Source organism: Camelus bactrianus, chromosome 13, assembly GCF_048773025.1.
Source record: "Camelus bactrianus isolate YW-2024 breed Bactrian camel chromosome 13, ASM4877302v1, whole genome shotgun sequence".
NCBI classification, from domain to species: domain Eukaryota; kingdom Metazoa; phylum Chordata; class Mammalia; order Artiodactyla; family Camelidae; genus Camelus; species Camelus bactrianus.
In genome coordinates, this window is record NC_133551.1 from 65,969,435 (window position 1) to 65,992,537 (window position 23,103).

Consider the following 23,103-nt stretch of genomic DNA (forward strand, 5'->3'; position numbering starts at 1 on the left):
ACTGTATGTGCCCCATGTCTTGGAATCTTTACAAGAACTCAGATAGCTGGGCATTCTCATTTTTCTTCACCCCACTTAACAGACGAGAAAACAGAGGGGGAGTCACAATCCACATTGTGAATCTGACCCCTAAGCTTTCTTCTGAACATCTAGGCTCCGCTGCTTTCCAGCCTGATGTGGCCTTGAGGAAGGCAGCGGGGGACCGAGCCAAGTCTGAAACCCAGATGAATCTTCAAGCAATGACCATCTTGACGCTTCTGGGTGTGGAGATTTTGAGTTATTTTGAAAGTACACTCTGGGCCCCTTGTCTGAGCTTGGGTCACTCCAAAGGAACTGAGAGGTCAAATTGGAAATCCCCTGCTATGTGAAACCAACTCTTACCATTTAGAAATAAGAGTCTCTAGGCCCAAGGTGTGGAGGGAGGTCAGAACTTCAGATTCCTTTTTCCTGGGAGGAGGAGTCACTAGATGCCATGAGTGACTAACCACCTACTGTGTGCCAATCATTCCACCTGTAGTCATGACAACAAGCAGGGGATGTATGATTGGTCCCATTTTCAGGTGGGAAGCCTGACATTCAGAGAGACGAAGTAATGTAATCAATGTAATGTTAATAAGCTAGAATTCGAAGCCAGATTTGTCTGACATCAAAGTAGAAATTTCTTTCTAGTACACAACCTCAGATGTTCATAATCTAGAAGGATATCTTATCATCTAGAAAGACACTGGATCATCTAGAAGGATAGTGGATCGCCTAGAAGGATAGTGGATCGCCTAGAAGGACATCTGATCATCTAGAAGGCTATCTGAAATACTTCAGAAATTACTGAAGTTTGAGTCCATTTGTTTTTCTCATCATCATCCTCATTATCATTTGTTATTATTTAAATTTATGGATGCATGATGTATATAGAGAGGAAAACACAAATCAAAAGTGAACTGCTGGATGAATTTGCACAATGTGAACAGACCAATGTAACCAATATCCAAAGACAGAACATCATTAGCACCCCCAACACCCGCCTAGTAACCCCTCCAGTCACCACGCCCTTCAATGGGTAGCCGCTGTCCTGACTTGTAAAAGCACAAATCAGCTTGACTGTTTGGGAGGTCATATAAATCTCTCTTACAACCTGTACGCTTTTGTATCCAGCTTTTTTCATTCTGCATTATGTTTGTGAGACTTTTCCATGTTGTTGTGTGTAGCTGTGGTTCGTTGGTGTGGTGTTACTGAAACAGAGCAGGACCCTAGGGGGCTTTATCCCAGGACAGACCCCCCACTGCCCGCCATGTCCTCCATCTGCCTCTTGTCTGTAGAAAAAACTGTAGTCAAAGAATAAGTTTAATCAGAGAAATAAGAAAATACAGAAACAAATGGAAACAGTCAAGCAAAATAAAATAATAATAATAATAATTAAGCAAAGCCATGATTCCTCCTCAAAGGCTGTAGATAGTATTCTGAGCCATATCCTTGGAGCTGCTTTGTAGATACTGAAACCCCCACCAGGTGGAAGAAGTTAATTCCACGATGACCAGACTGTAGCCATGACATAAGCTGCCACAATTCTGAGCACTGGCCTCAAAGAAATGGGAACAGACTGATCCTGGAGTTGAAAGTTAACTGTACTTCAAACAGTCACGATGATGCTGACCAGACCACCACATGACCAAGTTCAGGATGACTGTCAGAGCTGACTGTGCTGTTCTGCATGCAGCCCCCTCCCTCTGCCTGTACATCCCTGAAACTCCCTTTGAAAGCTCTTGCCCACTGATTGTCAGTGGCAGGGATGGGGGGAGGCAGGCAGAGAGTTGGCTTTTGGTTAGGAGTCCGCCCAAATCCCACCCCTCCCCCTCCCCCATCCCATCGGAAGATGCCAGCCTCCGGAATAAAGTGAACTTTCCTTTCTAACAACATGTGCCTCTTTTTGTACTGGCTTTCAAGTGGCGAGCAGCTGGACCTGCATTTTGGTAACATTATCCCAGAGTAGCTTCACCACCATTTACATTCTCAGTAGACAGACATTGGGTGTTTTCCAGTTGTTTAATCCATCTGCTTTAGTTCTGCCTTGGTGCAGCTGGAGAAAAGTGGGTCACTCTCCCACAAAGGTATCTCAAATCTCTCCCTCCCACTTCTCCCTCTGCCAGAGTGGACCAGAGATGCAGCTCAGAAGACCCAGAGGAAACCTAGCTTATTTAAATTTCCTCTTATCCTGCAAACCTTCAGTCATTCTGAGCTGTGTGGCTAATCCCCTCTGGTAGGTTTCATCATGGATGGAATCCAGGCAATGGGACCACTTGGTACATGGGGCTTTACAGGGAGGGATGTGTTGAGGGGAGGACTCTGGCCACTGGCTGAGAAGACTGCTCTCACCCCATGGGGGTGTCTCCTGGGAGGTGAGGGTCCACTTCTTCTCGGCAGTGAGGCTTGGGGTGGCAGGCTCCAAGCTCTGCCAGCTCTTCTCATTTCCACCTCCATCTATACTGGGAAGGCAAGAAAGTACCGCAGAGCCCCTGGGTAGCAATGACTCATCTGTAAAATGGGGATTAGGGCAGTACCTACTCACATTTACTATTTGTGAACCACTTAGTACAGTGCCCAGAACATAGTAAGGGCAGATCTGGCAGACCTATATACTAACCCACATTCTGACATATGTCTGCTGTGTGACCTTGGGCAAGTTTCTAACCTCTCTGAGCCCCAGTAGATGGTAACTATTCTTCATAGAACTTGCACTCCAGCATCTAAGCCCTTTCCTGCTCCTTTGTGTCCACATCTGGAGATCTTGATGGAATGCGGCCTAACAGTGTCACCAAGTGTTTTTCCCATTGTTTCAAGGGACATGAAAACACAGACTTGCTGACAAATCTCAAGAATTGATGAGGCCCAACTATTATACGTTGTTGATGGAACCAGAAGCAAGGGGGTTTCTAAATTCCTACTAACTTTAGAAAAAGGAAGTCTCCTAAGAATTCTTCTATCTTCTGATTCAGCAATTTCACTTCTGGAAATCTACTCTAAAGAAATCCTCCTTTTAAAAATAGACAAAGATTTATCATCATCGTGCTATCAACAACAATGAACAGTGGTGACCTAAAATTCATAATTAGAAAAAAATCAATCAGTAGAAACAGATCTAGAAATGACCTGAATGATAGAAATAGTAAAGATACCAAAACAGTCATTATGACTATATTCTATATGTTTAAGAAGATAGAGGAAAGTTGAATGTGTTAATTAGAAAAATAGGCATTAAAAAAAAAAGTCAAATTTCTAGAGAGAAAAAAATACATGAAGATGATAGAGTAGATAGGATTGATACAGGAAAAAAATGTGGGGCGAGAGGATGGCTGTGCCCCAGGTCTCAGTTGAGTCCCTGGGATGCGCCCCACCAAGTGTGGGTCCTTGGCTTCGCACAGGAAAGAATTCAAGAGTGAGCCACAGCTGAGTAAAGGTAGATTTATTTAGAGAGATGCACATTGTCATAGACAGAGTGCAGGCCTTCTCTCAGAAGGCAAGAGAAAGGCCACAATGTGTGAGGGTTGGTGCTCAGTTTAAAGTAAAATTAGATACATAGTCCATAGACAGAGTGTGGTCTGTCTTACTCTGAACGGAGAGTGGCCATGAGATGTGGGGGTTGTTAGTTTTTATGGGCTCGGTTATTTCATACGCTACCAAATGGGAGGATTATTCCAACTACTTTGGGGAAGGGGCTGAGATTCCCAGGAATTGGGCACCGCCCACTTTTTGACCTTTTATGGTTAGCGTCGGAACTGTCATGGTGCCTGTGGGTGTGTTATTTACTGTGTTAATATATTACAATGAGCGTATAATGAAGCTCAAGGTCTACTGGAAGTCAAATCTCCTGCCATCTTGGGCCTCAAGGTCTGTTGGGAGTTGAATCTCCCGCCATCTTGGTGTTAATTGCTGTGTCATTCTTTGGAATGGCCATGCCCTGCCCCCTTCCTTCCTGTCTCAGGATGAACCACAGCTTTGACAATGCAAAAGAAGAGATTAGTTATTTGTTCTGTTTATTATAAGCTGTGATGATACAGATGAAATGATGATGGTGATGGGAGGAACCATAGATAACATTTATTGATCTCTAACTACAGACTAAGCTCTATTCACATATCATCTCATTATTAATCCTCACAACAAGTCTATGAAGTAGGTGCTATTGTAACTGAGCAGGACCCTATGGGGCTTTCCTGGGACAGATCCCCTAATGACCTCTGCCTGCCTCTTGTTTGTAGAAAAACTGTAACTTCCTTGGCCTTTCCTGAATTCCAAAGAATACACTGAATCAGAGAAGTGAGAAAAGGCAAAAATAAAGGCAAACAGCCAAGCAAGACAAAATAATCACGGTTTAACCATGAAACAAAGTCAAGGACCTTTAGTTCCTCCTCAAGGGCTATAGATAATAGTCCGAGCCAAATCCTTTAAGCTGTTTTGCAGATATCGAAATCACCAGGTGGAAGAAGTTAATTGTAAGCTGCCCACAAGCATGTAGACACCAGGCAAATTGGAACCAGAAGGTTGGTGATGTTGACTCCTGATGACCTCACCACCAACCAGTCAGAAGAATGCCCATGAGCTGATCACACACCATGCAACCCCCTCTCCCACACCTTGTCTTTCAAAACCTTTCCCTGAAAGCCATGGGGGAATTCAGGCCTTTTGAGTACTAGCTGCCTGGACTCCTTGCTTGGTGCCCTGAAATAAATGCTGCACTTTCCTTCACCACAACCCGGTGTCAGTAGATTGGCTTTACTGCAAGCGGGCCAGCGGACCCCAGGTTGGTTCGGTAACACTATTGTCACCTCATTTCACACAGGAGGGAGCAGAGGGCATGGAGCTGAGCAGCTTTTTCCTGGTGAAGCTACTGGAACACCAGGGTGGCACACTGGGTTTGAGTTCCTCCTCCTGGCCTCTCCATCTCCACGTGATGCTATATAACTCTATTGCAGTCACCATGATGGCATTGTCTCCATAGGTGACACTTGGTGTGGTGTGCTGTGTGCACGTGGCCTCTAAACTCCACTATAATCAGAGGAGGGAGGTACTGTTGCCCCCTCAATGTCCCTGTTCTGCAAATGAGGAAACCAAGGCTCATGGAGCGGAAGTGATTTGCCCAGGGTCCCATAGCTGGTAAGGGAAGGAGCGAGGGTTTGAACGAGGTCCCTTCCATCTCAAACTCAGCCCTTCAGCTGCACCACAGGGCCTGTGCAGGTGTCCAGGACAGCTGTTTCTGAAGCACCTTCGCAGCACTGATATCATGTCTTCTTTCCTGTTAGGGAAAAGCCTTCTGGAATCAACAGAGGTCCTGGCTACTTTTGCGCCTGCCCAAATGATGCCAGCTTGGGGGAAGCTGGGGCTCTGGAAGGTAGCCAAACACCCCACCAAGAGCCCAGATCTAGAAGACTGTACATGAAGATCCCACATTGGTAAGAGCAGAAGGGAATGACTATTGAGCACACATGGGAGGCATGTCAAAGAATATGCCAGAGACATTTTGTTTGCCCGCTGCTTAACTATTTTGCATGCGAATTCTTTTCTCATGTATGAGGTGTCAGTTGGTGACTGAGTCAAGGAACAAAGGAAAACTCTACTGAAAAGAGAGAGGGAAGGGAACCCTTCTACACTGTTGGTGAGAATGTAATTTCGTGCAGCTATTATGGAAAACACTACAGAGCTACCTTAAAGAACTAAAAATAGACTTAGCCTAGGGTCCAGCAATCCCCCTCTTGGGCATATATCCGGAGAAAATTCTAATTTGAAAAGATACATGTACCCCAGTGTTCATAGCAGCACTATTTACAACAGCCAAGACATGGAAGCAACCTAAATGTTCATCGACAGATGACTGGATAGATTGTGGTGTACATATATATATAATGGAATAATACTCAGTCATAAAAAGAATGAAATAATGTCATTTACATCAACATGGATGGACTTAGAGATTGTCATACTAAGTGAGGTAAGCCAGAAAGAGAAAGAAAAGTACCATATGATATCACTTATATGTGGAATCTTAAAAAAAAAAGGTCACAAGTGACCTTATTTACAAAACAGAGACAGACTCACAGACATAGGAAAAAGACTTGTGGTTATCAGGGGGTAAACGGGGTGAGGAGGGATACATTGGGAGTTTGTGATTTGCAGATACTAACTACTATATATAAAATAGATAAACAGCAAGGTCCTACTACATAGCACAGGGAAATATATTCAATACCTTGTAATAGTCTATAAGGATAAAGAATATGAAAAGGAACATGTATACGTATGTATATAACTGAATCACTATCCTGTACACCAGAAATTAACACTATATTGTAAATCGACTACACTTCAGTAAAAAAGCAAAACAAAACAAAAAAGAGAAAGAAAAGAGAGTGGGAAGAGGGCTGGGGAGGGGGAGCAATCCCCAGCAGTGACACACTTTTTGGGGTGAACTGATTAGATGGCAGTAAAGAGCTCTGTCTGTGCACAATGTCCTTGAATAGCCATCTAACAGGCGTGGAAGAAATCCAGTTTCTGCTCTCATGGATTCTCCGTTACACCTTGGAGATTTACCAGTGGAGCTCCTGTGACACAGACCGTCCCTTTGTAATGCCATGTGTGTCCTGCCATCAGCACCTCCACCCTAGTCAGGCTGAGTCCACACCATTTGCCTCATTACGACCTGTAAACCAGGTCAGAACTTTTGCAGGGTAAGTTGCCAACACACGTCACTTGTCTTCAAATTGTGTGTGTGCTTTGACTCAGCAAGTCCACTTAAGCAGTAAATCCTATAGAAACAGTTCTGGACAGGAACTGAGATTGAACCTCAAGGATTTCTTTCACTGAACCACTGTACAATCTAGAATAGTACAAAATTGGAAATAACTGATATGCCCAGCAACAGGGGATTCAGTAAATGAATAGCATAGTCGTGTAATGGAATACAAGGCTGCCTTTCAAAATGTTTCTGCAGAAGAATATTTAACATAGAAATATGTTCAAGTTATATTAGTAAGTCAACAGACAGTGTGCTTACCTTCAAAGTACTACCTGTAACATTTTCCTAATTTGGTCAGGGAAAAGTGTGGAAAGAGATATATAGCAATAGAACCAGAAGAACATACACCAAAATGTTAACGGTGGAAACAGCGTGAGTGCCCAGCAACGGATGAATGGATAAAGAAGACATCACATGTGTGTATATATATATGTGTGTGTGTGTATGTGTGTGTGTGTATATATATATGTATGTATGTGTATATGTGTGTATATATATATATAAAATCACAAAGGAACATTATGCAGCCATGAGAAGGACATTCTGCCATTTGTGACAACATGGATGGGCCTTGAGGGCATTATGCTAAGTGAGACGTCAGATAAAGACAAATACCATATGATACCACTCATATGTGGAATTTAAAACTGCCAAACATATAAAAATAGAGTAAAATGGTGGTTACCAGGAAATGGGAGGTGGGGAGGGACAGGACAAATGTTCTTTAATGGTACCAACTTGCAACAAGCAGTAAATAAGTCCCAGAGACTTATTTCATAGTGCAGTGAACACAGGCAACCACACTCTATTACAATCACCAAACCTGCTAAGAGACAAGAGCTTAATTATTCCAACCACTAAAAAGAAATTGTAATTATGTGACGTGATAGAGGTGCTAACTATTGCTGCAATGGCGCTCGGATTATATGTAAATTATCAAATTAATATGCTGTGCACCTTAAATTTCCACAATGTTACACGTCAATTAGATTTCAAATTTTAAAAAGTTAATGGTGCTTAATGGAGTCACAAGTAATTTTAGATTTCTTCTTCTTGTTTATGTTTTCTAAATCTTCCATGCTGAACATTTTGTTTTGCAATCGCAACGTTTAAAAAAAAAAGATATTAAAAACAAAAATAGTAAAATTCCCCATTGCCAGAAAGAGGAAACAGAAAGAACATGGGTGAGCTTTACCGGAGCTGGAGCTCAGAGGGCTGCGTCTAATAAAAGGGGCTGCCAGCAGGGAGGGGGACTTCCAGCTGCTGCTTCCACTGCTCTGTTGGGATCATGGAAATTCCCCTGCTGTGTATGCTGGCGGTGTTTGCTGGTAAGTGGGGACAGGACCCGCAGCTGGGAAGGGAGGGAGGGAAGTAGATATGCCCTATATCTCTTTCCTATTCTGAGCTGCTGCTCTGGTCCCCACTGGCCTGGCTTCCCAGTCCCCAACTCTTTGGCTCCCTTGCAAAGAGTCATCAGCAGCTGTCAGTCCCCTGGAAAAGTGGCTTTGGCCAGAGAGCTCTAGGTGGCCAAGCTGTGTGACATGCCTCTGGACTGATGGGAAGGCATGAAACTGGAAGTTCAGAAACTGGGGTCCTGCTGAGCGGATGCCTTTGGTACTTCGAATGCAAATTACAGAAATGGATCTGCATCTCTCTGTCCCTTTGACCAGACAATCTATTGCATATGCTATGTTTTTAGAATCCTTTTGTGTTTATTATCTTCCTTGAACCTGGGAAGAGGGTTCTGTTGATTGTTGGGCAGTTTCCATCTGAATGGAAACTTTTTACAGTTTTACAAATGTAAAAATGTGTCCCCTACAAACTGGTGGTTTTGTTTCTTGATCCATCATCTCCAAATATGTGATTTTAGAAAGGATTTTCATTTTTAAATGTGGTTTTATGTTATTTGGAGACTCCCAAATTCTTGAGAGGAACACATCTCCAGGGTTACAGTGAAAACAATTAGGAAAGTTACACTCAAGCTACAGAAATTCATCTCTCAGACCCTAAGAGACAATACAGTGTGGAGATTAAATACACAGATGTACCTGCCTTCAGACATTGACCTAACCCATCATCTCCTGGCAGTATGACCTTGGCCAAGTCACCCTACCTCTCTGTGTTTGCTTCTGTAAAGTGGGCCTGATAGCACCTTCTTCACTGGATTGTTAGAAGGACTTCAATGAGAAAACGTATACAAAGTGTTTAGCAAGCACTGGTAAGAGTAAGCGAGTGATAGCTTAGCGCAGAGCACGTGCACGAGGCGGTAGTGGTGTTGCTCCTGCCCCTGTGGCTAATCCTTGGGAGAGCATTCCCCTCAACATCCCCCTCAGTGGCAGCCGAGGATGGAAAAAGCTACCAGGGAAGGAATTGCTGTCAAGCCAAACCAGTGCACCAAAGCCCTCCTGACCACAGGATGATTTCCTTAATTTCTCAGGGCTGGGTTGACCTAACTGTAAAATTTTAAGAAGTCAGACTACCCCAAAGCACTCTGAATTAAGGCTGAATTTGTTTGCCTGGCAAGGGAAAGCTGCATGATTCAGCTGTAAGTTTACTTGGGTAGATGTTTCTAAGCTGAAATAGAAAGGACTAGATTTAGGGCAGAAGAGGGGATGGAGGTACATCCAAGAGGTGAGATTCTCAGTTCAGGTCCCTGGTTGGTCCGCGTAACTGTCTTGGCAGTGGACTGCTTTCAGGTGCTTCTCGCCGAATCCCAGATTCCAGAGGGCCTGGGATCATTCCTCAGCGTGGTCAAAGCTTAGAAAGATTTCTCTTTAACACCCGCACAGCTAGAGCCACCGTGTCAAACAGGAGTGGTAACAAGGATCCCCACACACTGGGGACACGACCTGCCTGCAAGTCCCAGACACCACCAGTCACTTTTAGCTGCAGCCCAAGACAAACAACCTGCCTGTGATCTCACCCTTGGTCCACTGCTCGAGTTCATCCCACCCTCCCCTTCCCACCCCACCGTCCCCCAAATTTGGGGCTCACCTCTGGTTTATTACTTACTTCATTTGCAAATGGAGCTTTCATTATAACATCATTTACTTGAGATGGGGGGGCAGGGCTCCAAAACTAGGGTCACCCGAAGGGGCCTTCCCAGCCCAGTCTCCCCGGGACCCTGGGGTCCATCTGTGCTCTTGGATCGTCACCCGATGTTGCATGCGAGGACATTCCAGTCCTCTTCTTATCTTGTCTGTTTCTCCCAAACTCTCCCCTGAAATCATTGACTTAATATATTTTATTTCTCCTAACTCAACATAATACATTCCTCTCCCCCCATAAAATAAATTCCCTTTATGATCAATTCTAATCAACAGATATTATGACTAAAATGAAAAACATCCATAAAAATCATTTCCAAATTACACTGCTTCCCAGGGAGCCATGCATGCTTTTTAATGTGTGGATTTCTCTGCAGTGGGGGAAATGTAAGAGGAAAAATGAGCCTTCCTATTACGGAATGTGAACTCAATGCCCAGAGACAGAGAACAGAACCAGACTGCCTTGGGTTTCCATCCTGGCTCCTCAATTTACCAACCACTAAGACCTGGAGCAAGTTTCTTAGCCTCAGTCTGTTCATCTCTAAAATGGGGATTAGCAGATACAAACTATATTATATATAAAATAGATTAACAACAAGTTTCTCTGTATAGCACAGGGAACTACATTCAATATGTTGTAATAACCTATAATGTATCACTATGCTGTACACCAAAAACTAACCCATCACTGTAAATCAACAGGTCACTGCATGACAAGATGCGTCATAAGCATTCACCAAATACTGTATATTTTTAATAGCCATAGTGTTTGTTATCCAAGGTCATTGGTTTGGTCCAGGCAGGGCAGAGGTGCCAGGCTTGCGGCCCTCCGAGATTCATACCCTCTCCTTGTGGCCGGGCTCCTTGGCAGGTGTGATTCCAGCCCAGAGCAGCATCCTGAACCTGAACAAGATGGTCAAACAAGTGACCGGGAAGATAGCCGTCTTCTCCTACTGGCCTTACGGCTGTCACTGCGGACTTGGTGGCAGAGGCCAGCCCAAAGATGCCACAGACTGGTAACCCCTTCCTGGGCAGGCCCCTGGTGGGCAGTCCTGCCCTGCCCCCGCCCGAGGACACGCCCCTGTCCTCTCCACCCATGTATTCATTTTGCACTATGTGCTAGGAACTCAGGTGAGCTCCAACACAGTCCCAGCCCTTCTGGAAGGTTCTCCAGGGTCTCTGAAGGCCCCCCTTGTCCTCCCCACCCCTAACCTTTGTGCATTGTTTTTAAAAAGTCTCACCTCTTTTTACCATGGTCTTATTTTCACAACAACCCTAGGGATCAGCCAGAGAAGGGATGAGAGCCGGCCAGGCCCAGGGAGAGCCCCTCATCCACCACTTACAGGCTGTGTGATCTTGGGCCAGTGGCTTGACCTCCCAGTCTCAGTTTCCTCATCTGTGAAACGGGGATAATACTTGTACCTCCATCACAGCAGGGTAGAGAGGACTCAGAGAGAATTCATAGATAGGGCAGGTACCTGGTTCACAGGAAGCACTCAATAGTTGTTAGCTAGAAAAAAGACTAGATCCCTGCGGGCCTTGACTCTTCCAAGGTGGGCACGGGGTTTCTGCTCTGGGGCAGGGACAGCCAGAGAGACCCAAGTCAGCCAACCTCCTGTCTTCTCCTTCCAGGTGCTGCCATGCCCATGACTGCTGCTACCATCACCTGAAGTACCACAAATGCCATACCCACTGGGACCACTACAGCTACACCTTTTCCCAGGGGAACGTCCAGTGCTGTGAGTGTCCTAGCCTTGGGGTTGGAGTTGGAGGCCAAGGAAGAGAGTTCTAGCACACATTGCCTTCCTATGCTGTGTGACAATGCACAAGATACTCGACCTCTCTGTTTCTCTCATGTGTCTGAGGGCAGCAGCTGGGCACTGGAGGAGGGGCAGGAATGGGGCTGGGGGTATGGAGAGGTCCAATGGAGAGTTTGACCCCTTCAGGATCTGGAAGGCTGGCTGATCTCAGCTTGGATCCCAGACCCACCACTGACTGCCCAGCTGTGTGACCTTGAACACATTGCTTGACTTCTCTGAACCTCAGTCTCTTCATCTGGAGACTCAGGCTGATAACAGTACTCCACCCGCTAAAGTTAATTCAAGGTCTATAATGAGAGCAGACAGAATGAGCCTCAGAGACGCCCGCTGCTGATGCACACTCGATAAGTTACCCGGGGTTACTGCAACTATTTTCATCATCATGGGTCCTCATAGCAGCCCTGCCAGGAGGCAGCACTGCTCCGATGGTCTCCATTTTACAGACAAGGTAACTGAGACTAGAATGAAGTGTTTGCTCAGGGTCACAGAGCTGCAAATGATGAAGCTCGGGCGGTCACCCAGGTCACCCGACACCCGGGTCCATGCATGGAGAAAGGCACCAGGTCCCAGGGCTGGGAATTGAATGGGCTCATCACAGCTGCCACTGTTAATGATAATAATAACAGTAACAGCCAACATTTATCGAGCACCTACTATGTGCTGGAAGCTCTGCCTTCTTACCTGAATCCTCACAACAGCCCCTAAGGCAGCATGTCTTATCCCCATTTTACAGCACCGGGGTCCCTCTTTCCTCAGAGTCTTGGCACATGCTGTTCCATCTACCTGGAACAGTCCCCTCCTTCACCCTGGCTTTCCGTAGTGGGAGCAGACCCTTCCCATCTCAGCTCAGATGGCTCTTGGCACTTGGCATCTCGTAGCCCCTGCGCTGTTCCTTACCTCCTCGCGGCACAGTTGGCAACACTCATTTCTGTGGTTCTCAAATATCTGCCGCCCTAATGGGAGCGTGACCCTCGCATGTCCATTTTATTCAGTCCTCTCCCTCCAGTGCCTGCCACCAGAGAGGTGCTCAACTGTTTTTTAAATGGATAAAAAAATAAACAAAGGAGCAATGGCCCATGGGGACACATCGTGGCACGTGCCCAAGGTCACGCAGCTCACGTCAAAGAAGCTGGGAAGGGTGCGCGACAGCTGAGCAAGGGCCAGGCTGCCTTCAGAGGCTCCCTCCCAGGACCCTGACCCACCCCTGCTCTGTCCCGGGGAGGGACGGTCGGTCGCTGAGCCCTCCTCTTCTATCCCGCAGCTGACAAGGGGGGCTGGTGTGAGCAGCAGCTGTGCGCCTGTGACAAGGAGGTGGCCTCCTGCCTGCGGCGGAACCTGGACACCTATAAGAAGCACCTGCGTTACTACTGGCGGCCCCGCTGCAAGGGCCAGACCCCCAAGTGCTAGCAAAGCCCAGTCTGCGGTGCCGCGCCCCCTGCCCTGTTCCTCCTCGGCATCTTTAGTTCTGTAAGTCCAGCAAGGTTGCTAGCACCCCTACCCTCGGATCTAACCCCTGAACCAGCCTGGATCCTTTAAAACACTCCCAGGAAGAAGGACGGTCTTGGCTCCCCCCCTCCCCCCCACCCCTCAACTTGCCTCTTGGACCTTCTAAATCTTCCCAGTCAAGGCAGCAGCTGTCTCCTCTGAGGGTGGATGGGGATCTTAGGAAAGGCCAAGTCCAGGAGCCCCCAGGGATGGTGCCAAAGCAGCAGGTGCTGGGGAGGGTGGGGTCTGGGGGCCAATGTGTCACAGGCTGTCTCTCCACTGCTACTCACCAGGACCCCCTACCCAGGGTCCCATCCCTCCAATACACTATCCTAGCTGCAGCCCACCTGGCCTCTCTGAAGGGTGATATTGATCTTTCTGCCCACATGATCCTACTTCTTAAAACCCCAAGGCCCTGCACGGCCCAGGATGGGGCTTCTCGCAGGAGTCTGGTGCCTTCACTGGCTGGCGCTGAGTCCCTCTCCCGCAACTGGGCTTGAAGGTCCTTGTGGGTGGGGCCCATGTCTGTCTTGGACTCATTTGCATCTCTGGTGCCCAAAACAGTGCCTGGAACTCAGAAGGGGCTTGGCAAATACATCTCGAGGGAAGGGCTGAAGGAAGACGCTCACTTCCATTGCTTCGGTCACCAGGTCCCCAGGCACAGACTACATGTTCTCCAATCACTCTTTCCTCTCCTGCTGCCTGGCATTTGCTGGCTGGACTTCTGCAGAATGTTCCACTGGCCTGCTGTCTCTAGGTGGCTAAGCCTGTGGCTAAGCCCGCCCCAGGCCCCTCAGGTCCAAGGGCTCCCCCAGTCCTTTATGGGTCTGTGATTGCCAAGCTCTAGCTTGAGTGGCGTGCAATTGCCTGGACTTCTCTGACCTTCTGCAACTAGGCTGGAGCTCCTGGAGGAAGGATGGAGGCCGGGTCAGTCTCATCTTTGCTTCCTCTGTTCCCCCACAGAATAGGTGCTCAGTCAAAGCTTTTGGGTCCAAGGATCCCATAATGGAGAGATGGAGGTGGTGGCAGGTGATGTTGGTGTCCCACCCAGACCCCTCCTGGCCCAGTCTTTCAACCCCCAGCTAAGCCAGGTGCTGGCTGCCAAGTGCTCACATCTGCATCTTCTCTTGAGGGTTGCCCTTGACTTCGGGGAGCTCCTGTGCCCATCGCCCACCCCACCCCACTCTGCACATCTCTAACCGATGAATAGGAAGAACAACACCACGGAGGGCATAACTGCCTCCCCCGCCCATCCCATGCAGGACCATTTGGTGGTACACTTCGTGCCCCAGAGCTCCTCGAGGGATCAGGTAGTTGTCTGGAACCACCTCTCTGCTTGCTTTGTCCCCTGGCCTGGCCTGTTCTCCTTGTTCCTGTACAGGTTTCTCCCAAGAGCACTCCCTCCATCAATCATTCCCTTGCCCAAGAATCCCCACCTCAGGCTTGGCTTCTAGGGAAACTGCCTTTAGATGGATGGATGGATGGGTAACAATTTCATATAAGGAGCCCCAATCTGTCATTCATCTGTGATTAGCCATGTTTCCAGCTACAGGGCTGGGGCACCGGGAGCCACCCTCACCCTCCAGCCCATGACACGCATATGTGAAACAGCCAGCTGAGTGGTTTTCCTTCCTTGTGAAGTTCAGTGGCTCATGCCAGGCAATGTAATAGGAATTAAGAACTATGGGCATTGGGTTCAAATTCCAGTTATGCCACTGACCAGCCATGTGACCTTATATGAGAAATCTGTTTTCTCTTGTGTGATGTTTAGATGGAAATAAGAAGAACATATGTATTAAGAACTTCATGTATTAAGATTAATGAGTATTATGCTCCTAACACAGTGCCTGGCACATGGTACTCCCTCTTTAAACGTTCATATATTACTATTATTGTTGTTGTTGTTGTCATTATGCAGTGACCAAATCTGGAGTCCCCCCACGATGCAACAGGATGAGAAAATAGGTCATCAGTGTTCCCCCTCTTTCCACCTAGTTCCCACACGACCAGCCAAGCTGTGTATGTTAGATCCTGATGCACGATGTCCATTTATTCAAGACACACGGGCAAGAGCTGGCGACCCGCCTTGCCCATCAGAGCTCCTGTGCTCCAGGCTCTGTGACTTTGTGACGATGTTAGCATTGGCAGGTATAGACATTATTTTTCCCATTTTACAATTGAGCTGCCTGAGGCTCAGAATAGGGACAGGAATTCCACAGTTTCCACAACCAACAAAAGGCAGAGCCAGGATCCGGCCCTGGACTCTTCCGACTCTGCTCCCTGGTTCCCCGTCCCATTTGTACTAATCAGGAAGCTTCCAGCCAAAAACTGACTCAATGAATTTCAACAACGAGGGCATATATGACCTCACATGATAAGACATCCAGGAGGAAGGTGGCTCTTTAGTGGTTTGATGATGTCATCAGTGCCAGTTTCTTTCCTGGTCTTGGCCGGCCACCCTAACTCTGCTGGTTTTGCCCTCTGGGCAGCTCTCCTCCCGGCTCCAAAATGGCTGCCAGGGTCCAGCCCTCAAGCCAGGACATGATAACATCCAGCAGAGAAAATGCTGGCTTTTCTGTGTCTCTTTTTAATAAGCCCTACCACCACCACCCAGCAGACCAACCGCTCAGGACTGGCCAACTTAAACCCTGGTGGCCCCAGACAGTGGGATCACCCTGATCGGTTTAGATCCCTCAGGATTTATTTACCCCTGATAGGGGACAGGGCCAATGTCCCTGAGGGGCAGGGAGTTGCCAGAATCAGGGCTCTTGGGGTTGTTGACCGGATCGGCATTGGGTGGGCAAGTCCAAAGCTGGGTGAGGTGTGGGACTCCCTGTCGCACCCTATGTGCACCAAGCACCTAATGACTCCATCAACAGGTAGGTGTTGAATGAATACACGAATAGATGAACGAATAAACCCCAGGTTGGTAAAGACATAGGACTTTGGACCAAGAGGTGGGACGAGCAGGTGGAATCTCAGGGCAGCCAGGACCAAGTCCCCAAAGTAAGAGTTGAGCCTCCTGCCCTGTGTGTTCTCATTCTGGGCGAATTCCCAATGACTGCAATTGGATAAAAGGCGCAAAGGAAGGAGAGGCTCACAGGCAGCTTCCACTCTCGTGTTCCCCTGGCTGAGGGGGGCGGATGGAAGGACACAGCCCGTGCTTCCTCTTCCCTCCGGCATCTGACTCTCAAAGGCAGGGCGGGCCCAGGTGGACAATGAACACCTGATAGGGAGCGCCCGTGCAGCCCACTCTCCCGCTTCTCTTAATCCCCTTGGGACCTTGGAGCCGTCACCTGCCTCTTGCAGCCACACCAGCTGAAACTTGCGGATGAGTCACGTGCTGGTAAGTGCCAGGGCTGGGATTCGAACCCAGGGCTCTCTGGCTCCAGGGCCCTGTGTCACCTTACCTCCTACACTCTCCTGGGACAGCTGTTGACTCAGCCCTGGATGCCCCTCAGGGGGGAACAGCCACACCCAAGGACAAGGAGGTGAGGCTGGGGCTCGGACAGGCAGGATCCTGAGGGAAGGGATAGTGAGTACTCATACTGATGATAATAGTAGCGCTCAGATCAAGGCTTCACATCTGGAGCACTTTATCCCGAACAAATCCCCTTTCCACCTTGGCTGATCCCACCCTCGGGCCACCTGGAGGCGGGCTTCCACCTGCGTGGGGTGGGGGCTCAGCCCAGGTGCAGGGATGGGTGGATGACCTCTCCCTGCCTGTTTTTCCAGCTGGATCCTGCTCCCTCCCTGTTGCTGGGAGGTGCAGGTGGGGCTGGGGGCCCTGTCCCCACCCCCATCTCAGTGCCCTCTTGAGAGGAATAGGGGCATTTGCTCTTGGGGGTCCCTGGCACCCTTGCTCAATACTGCAATCAGTCCGAAAGCCAACCTGTCCCGCAGGTAGTCTGGATAACCCGGAGTCAGAACCTGCTGGCTCTCCCCAGCTTGGAGTCCTCTCACTTGTTTCACTTAAAATACAGGAGAGATTTTAAAACAGTTTAGGAAACTGCAGGTCAGAGCAGGCTGGCCGAGGGATGCCTCTCTGTTATTTCTGCTTTAGGTTCCTGGCCGAACCTTGCCTGCTTTGGAGCCCCTCCTGGAGGGCACTTCCCCAGGCTCTTGGCAAGACCGGCCCCTTTCCTCATGCAGAGCTCAGCTTGAGAAGGAAAAGCCGGGCTGGGCTGACAAGCTAACTCACAAATCTAAGTGTAGCAAGTGTCGGGTTACTGATCTGAGTTCTGCTGGGCTAACTTGTAAATCTAAGTTAACAAGTGTCGGTTTGCTGATTCCCTGCTCATGTGTTTTTGCTAGTCAGCTGGATTTTCAAAGAGACATATCTGGCCTTGAAATGTTGCTTTGCTGCCTCCCTGCCTCTGCTTTTGTGATAATGATGCTGCTAAAGCTGTTCCATGCCTATTGGCCAGATACCCCAAGCTTGTAATTAACCCTATAAAACCTCATGCGCACGTCTTGGAGGTACTCAGAGCTTCGGAGCAGAAGCCCCTCTGAGCCCGCCGGCGTAATACATCTGAGTACTCCAACTCTCCGAGTGGTGCTTGTTTCTTGGCTGGCCTGTCGTTTCCGTAACAAGCTGACAGTCACCCCCTCCCTGCCCTCTCAGCCTGAAGCAACCACCTCCCCACCCTTGCTTACTCCCCATCTCCTGCCTTATTTTAATTCTCTGCTTCGCACTTTCGGATGGTTTCCCTCATCTCTTATTCATGCATTTGTTCCTCTCACCTAGCACACCACTAACATGTAAACACTTGGAACACTGGGACGGATGGCAAACTTCCCTGCATCCAGAACAATGCCGGTTGAGGAGGGGAGGGGAGGGGAAGCATGTGAAATGTCTACTGAATGAATGAATGAATGAATGAGGATTGATGGAGAAGCTCATCCTATTTCTCTCAACTGGGCTACTGCACAGCGGTGTGACCTTGGGCTAATGGTTTTACTTCTCTGATCCTTAATTTGTGATCAGTAAGATGGGGTGGGGGGTGACAACATCTACCTCTGAAGATTGTTTATGGTTCCCAGGAAAGGAAAATTTTGACCAAACCTTCATCTCTGTTCTGATGGGCACTTCCGGTGGGTGAGACGTCTGTTGGGACAGAGCGAAGAGGGTGAGGTGTGCAGACTGGAAAAGGGGCCTGTTATCACCTCCCTGCTTCCTCCCTCAGGACTGTCAGAAATCAGCCCCCCATCCTCTGCCAAGAAAGCTCCCCTACTCCCAGGAGGTCAGGGAAGCGAGGTCAAAGGTCATTCTCCAGGTGGTCTGCGTCCTCTGGAGCTGCTTCCAGGGGCTGGGCTGGCTGGAGGGGAGGCAGAAGTGGAGGGTTCTCCCTCCACTCAAGGATCCAGCTGGTCCTGACTCTGCTGCTCGCCTGCAGTAAGTGCCCGGCCCCGGCTCCAAACGCCCTAGGTCTGGGAACCACAGAGAAGAAAAAAAACTTCACCTTCGGTTGCTTCTGGCTCCCTAAAAGGGAGGTGGGAAAATGCCCAGCAGGGTTCCCTGGGCTAAGAGCCTTGCATATACATGTTCTCATTTACACCTCATTATACACGGCCCTGCCAGGTGGGTATTTTGATCTGATTTTAGAGACGAGGACAGTAGCTCATAAGTTAAACATCTCGCCCAAGGTAACTCACCCAGCAGGAGGTGGCAAAGGCTGAGCGTGGGCAGGAAAACCATCAGGGGGCCGCCTTCTCCAGCCCAGATGGTACACTCCTTACGACAGTGGTTCTAAATCATAATGGTGGACAAGAATCCCCCGGGGGTGGAAGAGGGAGCTTACTTAAAGTGCCATTTCCTGGGCCCCATATTCACAGGGCCTGATTTTGTAAGTCTGGGGTAGAGCCCAGGGACCTGCACTTTTTACAGATGCTGCTGGAGATTCTGAAGCATCTGGCCAGGAATCACACTCCGAAAAGGGTTCAGGCCCCCCTCCTCTATTAATGGGCCCCCATCACCCCCACAGTCCCTATGCCTGGCACCGAGATCAGGCAGAGTCCATCCTATGGCCAACTCCAGGGCTGATCAGCTCATTGATGTCAAGTTTCTTCCTCCTGGACCGGCACAGCTCACTGGGCTGGGAGACTGGAGACCCTCATTCTAGCTCAGATGCCAAGCAAGCCCTGTCCTCTGAGCCTCCACTGCCCCACCTGTCAGACAGGAGGGGCTGAGGATTACATTTCACACATCACCTTCCTGATGTTTGGCTTAATATTTCACTTTCACTTTACTTTAAAAAAAAAAAAAAACTTCTTAATCTAAATAAATTTATTTTTTAAATAAAGCTTACATCACTCTAGCATAGGGAAAACTAGTATCACTTGTCACCAACAGGTGACCCTAAAATTAATGCAATGAAAATAAAACTCTTCTTAGACACAGGAGATACACAATCAATAGTTGTTGGATGAAACAGCAAGCATTCAAGAGGACACACAGGCTCCAAACTGAGACCACCTGCACCTTGTTGGAGTCTGAAGGATTGAGAAGGAACCAGAAAGGGAATGACTCAGGCAGCCTGTGAGCTATTGGCCCTCTTCTCTGGGAAGTCCCATGCTGGGGGAAATGCTGGGCAGGGTGATGCTGCAGAAGGTATTGGAGATGAGGGATGAGGAACATGGGGTCTAGTTCTGGGGACCCCAAGCATGGCAGGGGAAAAGGGCAGTCAAAGAAAGCTGAGCTGGGAGCCAGAAGACTCCGACATGAAGCCTGCTTCTGTCACTCCTGCTCCATGGCCTTGAAAGGGATCAGAATATGCCATCCTAAATATGCCACTTTGGCGTAAGAATTATTTTGAGCAGAAGGGGATTGAGAACTGAGAGATGCATGAATGTTCTTTGTCCTCCTTTCATCTGCCTAAAAGCAGGACATAAATTTCAGAAGTTGCCCCCCCAGCCCCACTCCGACTGTCCTTCTACTAGTGATCATCAAAGATGGGAAGTCAACACCAAGATGAGTTTGCACCAACAGACTTTACTAAAATAGCTCTTATCTTCCATGAGTCCCCTCATATAATTCCCAGTCATTTCCTCACCATTTATTGTCCCTTGAAATATAAACCCTTTTTCCTTTGTTAAAAAGGTAGATAAGCCCCTGAGTCTAACCATTTTTTGGAGTTTCACTTATTTTCTGTGAACTCCTAGGTGCATAATATTAATATATATCATTTGCCTTTTCTCCTATTTATCTGTCTTTTCTTAGCTTAATTCGCAGGCCCCCAGGAACTAAACCTAAGAGGGTAGAGGGAAAGTTTTCCCTCACCAACACTGGCCTGCAATTCCCCATTGACACCAAAGTGATCAAGGTGAAAAAGCTCATGTTCACTGGAAAAATAAATAAAACAAGATGCACAATGGTATGTCCATCTTGACCCTATGGGGAAAATGTGCCACACTAAAGGCTGGCAGGAGAAATGCTCTAACATAGTAAGTAGTCAAGAGTGTGGGCTCAAGGTCCCACACACCAGAGTTGTCAGCTCCGAGGTGTCCTGACTCCTGGACATGGGATTTTTGTCATTGAGCCTCAGTTTCTTTATCTATAAAATGGGAATTATGATACCGTCTTCACAAGTCATTGTGCAGAATGAATGACGGAACTCCAGAAAGCACTTAGCACACTGTCTGGCATGTAGAGACCTGCCTGTGAAGCACAAACCAGCTGTTATTGTGATTGTTGTGGTTGTGGGTGAATGAGTGTTACCACCCATAGCAACAACATTGCCTTTCTGACCTTTCCTTTCCTTGTTTCCTTCCTTCCCCGCAGGGCTTGTCCTCCCCTAGGCCAGCTCTATAATATGATCAAACAGGAGACAGGGAAGTGGCCCCTCCAGGCTACCTCACCTATGGATGTCACCGTGGCTTTGAGGGGCCAGGGGCAGCCTGCGGATACCACCGATGGGTAACTGTCCCCTCCTGGGACACCAGGCAGGCTGACCTAGGTCTACACTGAAATCTTGCCTGGACACCATCTTAAGCAGTGGGGAGTCACCTTGATTCAACACACATTTCCTGGGCAAAGAGTGGGCTCTGGGCTTCATGCACGACTTACCAGCTGTGCTTCCCGGGGCAAGCTCCTTGACCTCTCTGTACCTCAGCTGTGCTTCCTGGGGCAAGTTCCGTGACCTCTCTGTACCTCAGTCTCTTACCACACTGGAGAGGGTATTCACAGTACTTCCCTCATGAGTTTGTATGAGGGTTCAGTGGAATCAAGGTGAAGCACACTTCAGACACTGTCTACACTGCGATCTGCTCCATTGTGCCAGGCACAAGGCAAGGCAGTGGGATTCATAAAGTAGCCCCAGTCAGTCCTCAAGACGTCCCCATTCTCATGAGGAGCTCTGACGTTGCTACAGGGAACCAGCTTGGGCTAGGGAGACTGCCCGAAACTTCAGTGTCTAAGAACCTGGTTCAAGCAGCACTAACTTGGGTGTGACCTTAAGCAAGACACTTTTCTCTCTGCCTCTCAGCTTCCCCGTTTGTAAAATGGGATGTTTTGAGGCTATATTTGATCATGGCTTTGAAAATACTTTGAAGAGCATAAAATATTAAAAAGCCTGGGGTGCAGAGAAGGATAAATATTGTATGATATCCTTGTATGTGGAATCTAAAAAAATAGTGCAAATAAACTTACTTACAAAATGGACACAGACACACAGACTTAGAAAATACGCTTATGGTTACGAAAGGGAAGAGGGGGAGGGATAAATTAGGAGTATGGGATTAACAGGTGTACATGCTACCATATATAAAATAAATAAATAACGAGTATTTACTATAGAGCACAGGGAACTATATTCAATATCTTGTAATAACCTATAATGGAAAAGAATCAAAAATAATACATGAATCTATACATGTTTAGAAGAGCCTGACTCTCTCTCTATATATATATATAAATACATATCACTTTGCTGTACATCTGAAACTAACAATATTGTAAATCAACTATAGTTCAATTAAAGTCTGGGATGTTCTGTGTAGAAAGGGAGTCTGCAAGCTAAAACATGCCAGAACTTTGGCTGCTCATATGATAGCACCACTGTCTCCAAATGGAGAGATCCTTAGAGAAGATAATAACGGGTTTAAGGTTTACAACCAAGTTTTTTTGAAACCTGAGTAATCTCAGTGTCCGGCAGCTGGCTCACATTAATTTATAGGAAACTAATTATGCAACATTCCACGGTTATTAAATCAGCTGTTGAGAACTGGTGACTCAGAAGAGTTTTAGACATGGGGACAAACAATTTTCAGATTCTCCAAATCAGGGGTTCTCCAAGTTGATAAATGGGTTGTTTGCCAATTCCCAGAATCTATTATTTTTGGAATGATGGATCAGTGAGTTTGAGATGTAACTTTTCTTTCTATAAGATTCATCTCAGTTTCTCCCCAGCTCCTTGCTGGAATGGGAATGGGGCAGCTGAATATAGTGGGAAGTTCAGTTCTGAGGAATTAACACAATGACCAGGAATCTTCCAGAAAAAGGTACGGTCAAAAGACAACCAAAGCTGGACAGTAGTTAAAGCAAGAAAAAGTAGATTCTAACCAGGAATGATTGTAATAGTGGAAAACAAACCTCCTATAGAACTGGGCTCAGTTTAGAACACAGCATGGACAAGTGGGGATTTATAGCCAAGGAGCAGGGTAGGGGTCCGTGTGGATGGAAAAATTACTAAGAGGAAACATCAGAGGTAAAGGAGGATTCTTGCTAAGCTGAGTCAACAGGATTCTTGCTGAAGCCAAGCCAGGGTGATCAGATATCATCTGGAGAATGGTAGGGATGAGGAATTTGATCAGATCTCAAAGGTGATCAGATATCGAGGGTGGGAGTTCTGGCAAAACCTATTTGACAGGATTCTTGCATCTTGAGGACAAAGCCTAGTCAAAAAAAGTCTGAGAGGAGCCTGACTAAAGTTTGGTCAAGGAGAAGCTTTGTCCAGTCCCCTCTTGTCCA

General features: G+C 47.6%; 1 protein-coding gene across 1 annotated transcript; it reads left to right on the forward strand.

The window, feature by feature from the left end:
• The first annotated feature begins 7,962 nt into the window (after window positions 1–7,962).
• PLA2G2D (phospholipase A2 group IID) lies at window positions 7,963–15,025 on the forward strand. Its single transcript, XM_010957436.3, has 4 exons — window positions 7,963–8,112; window positions 10,703–10,847; window positions 11,464–11,570; window positions 12,913–15,025. Exons 1-4 carry the CDS (start codon window positions 8,073–8,075, stop codon window positions 13,056–13,058), a joined length of 438 nt encoding a protein of 145 aa, XP_010955738.1. The 5' UTR covers window positions 7,963–8,072; the 3' UTR covers window positions 13,059–15,025.
• Window positions 15,026–23,103: the final 8,078 nt, after the last annotated feature.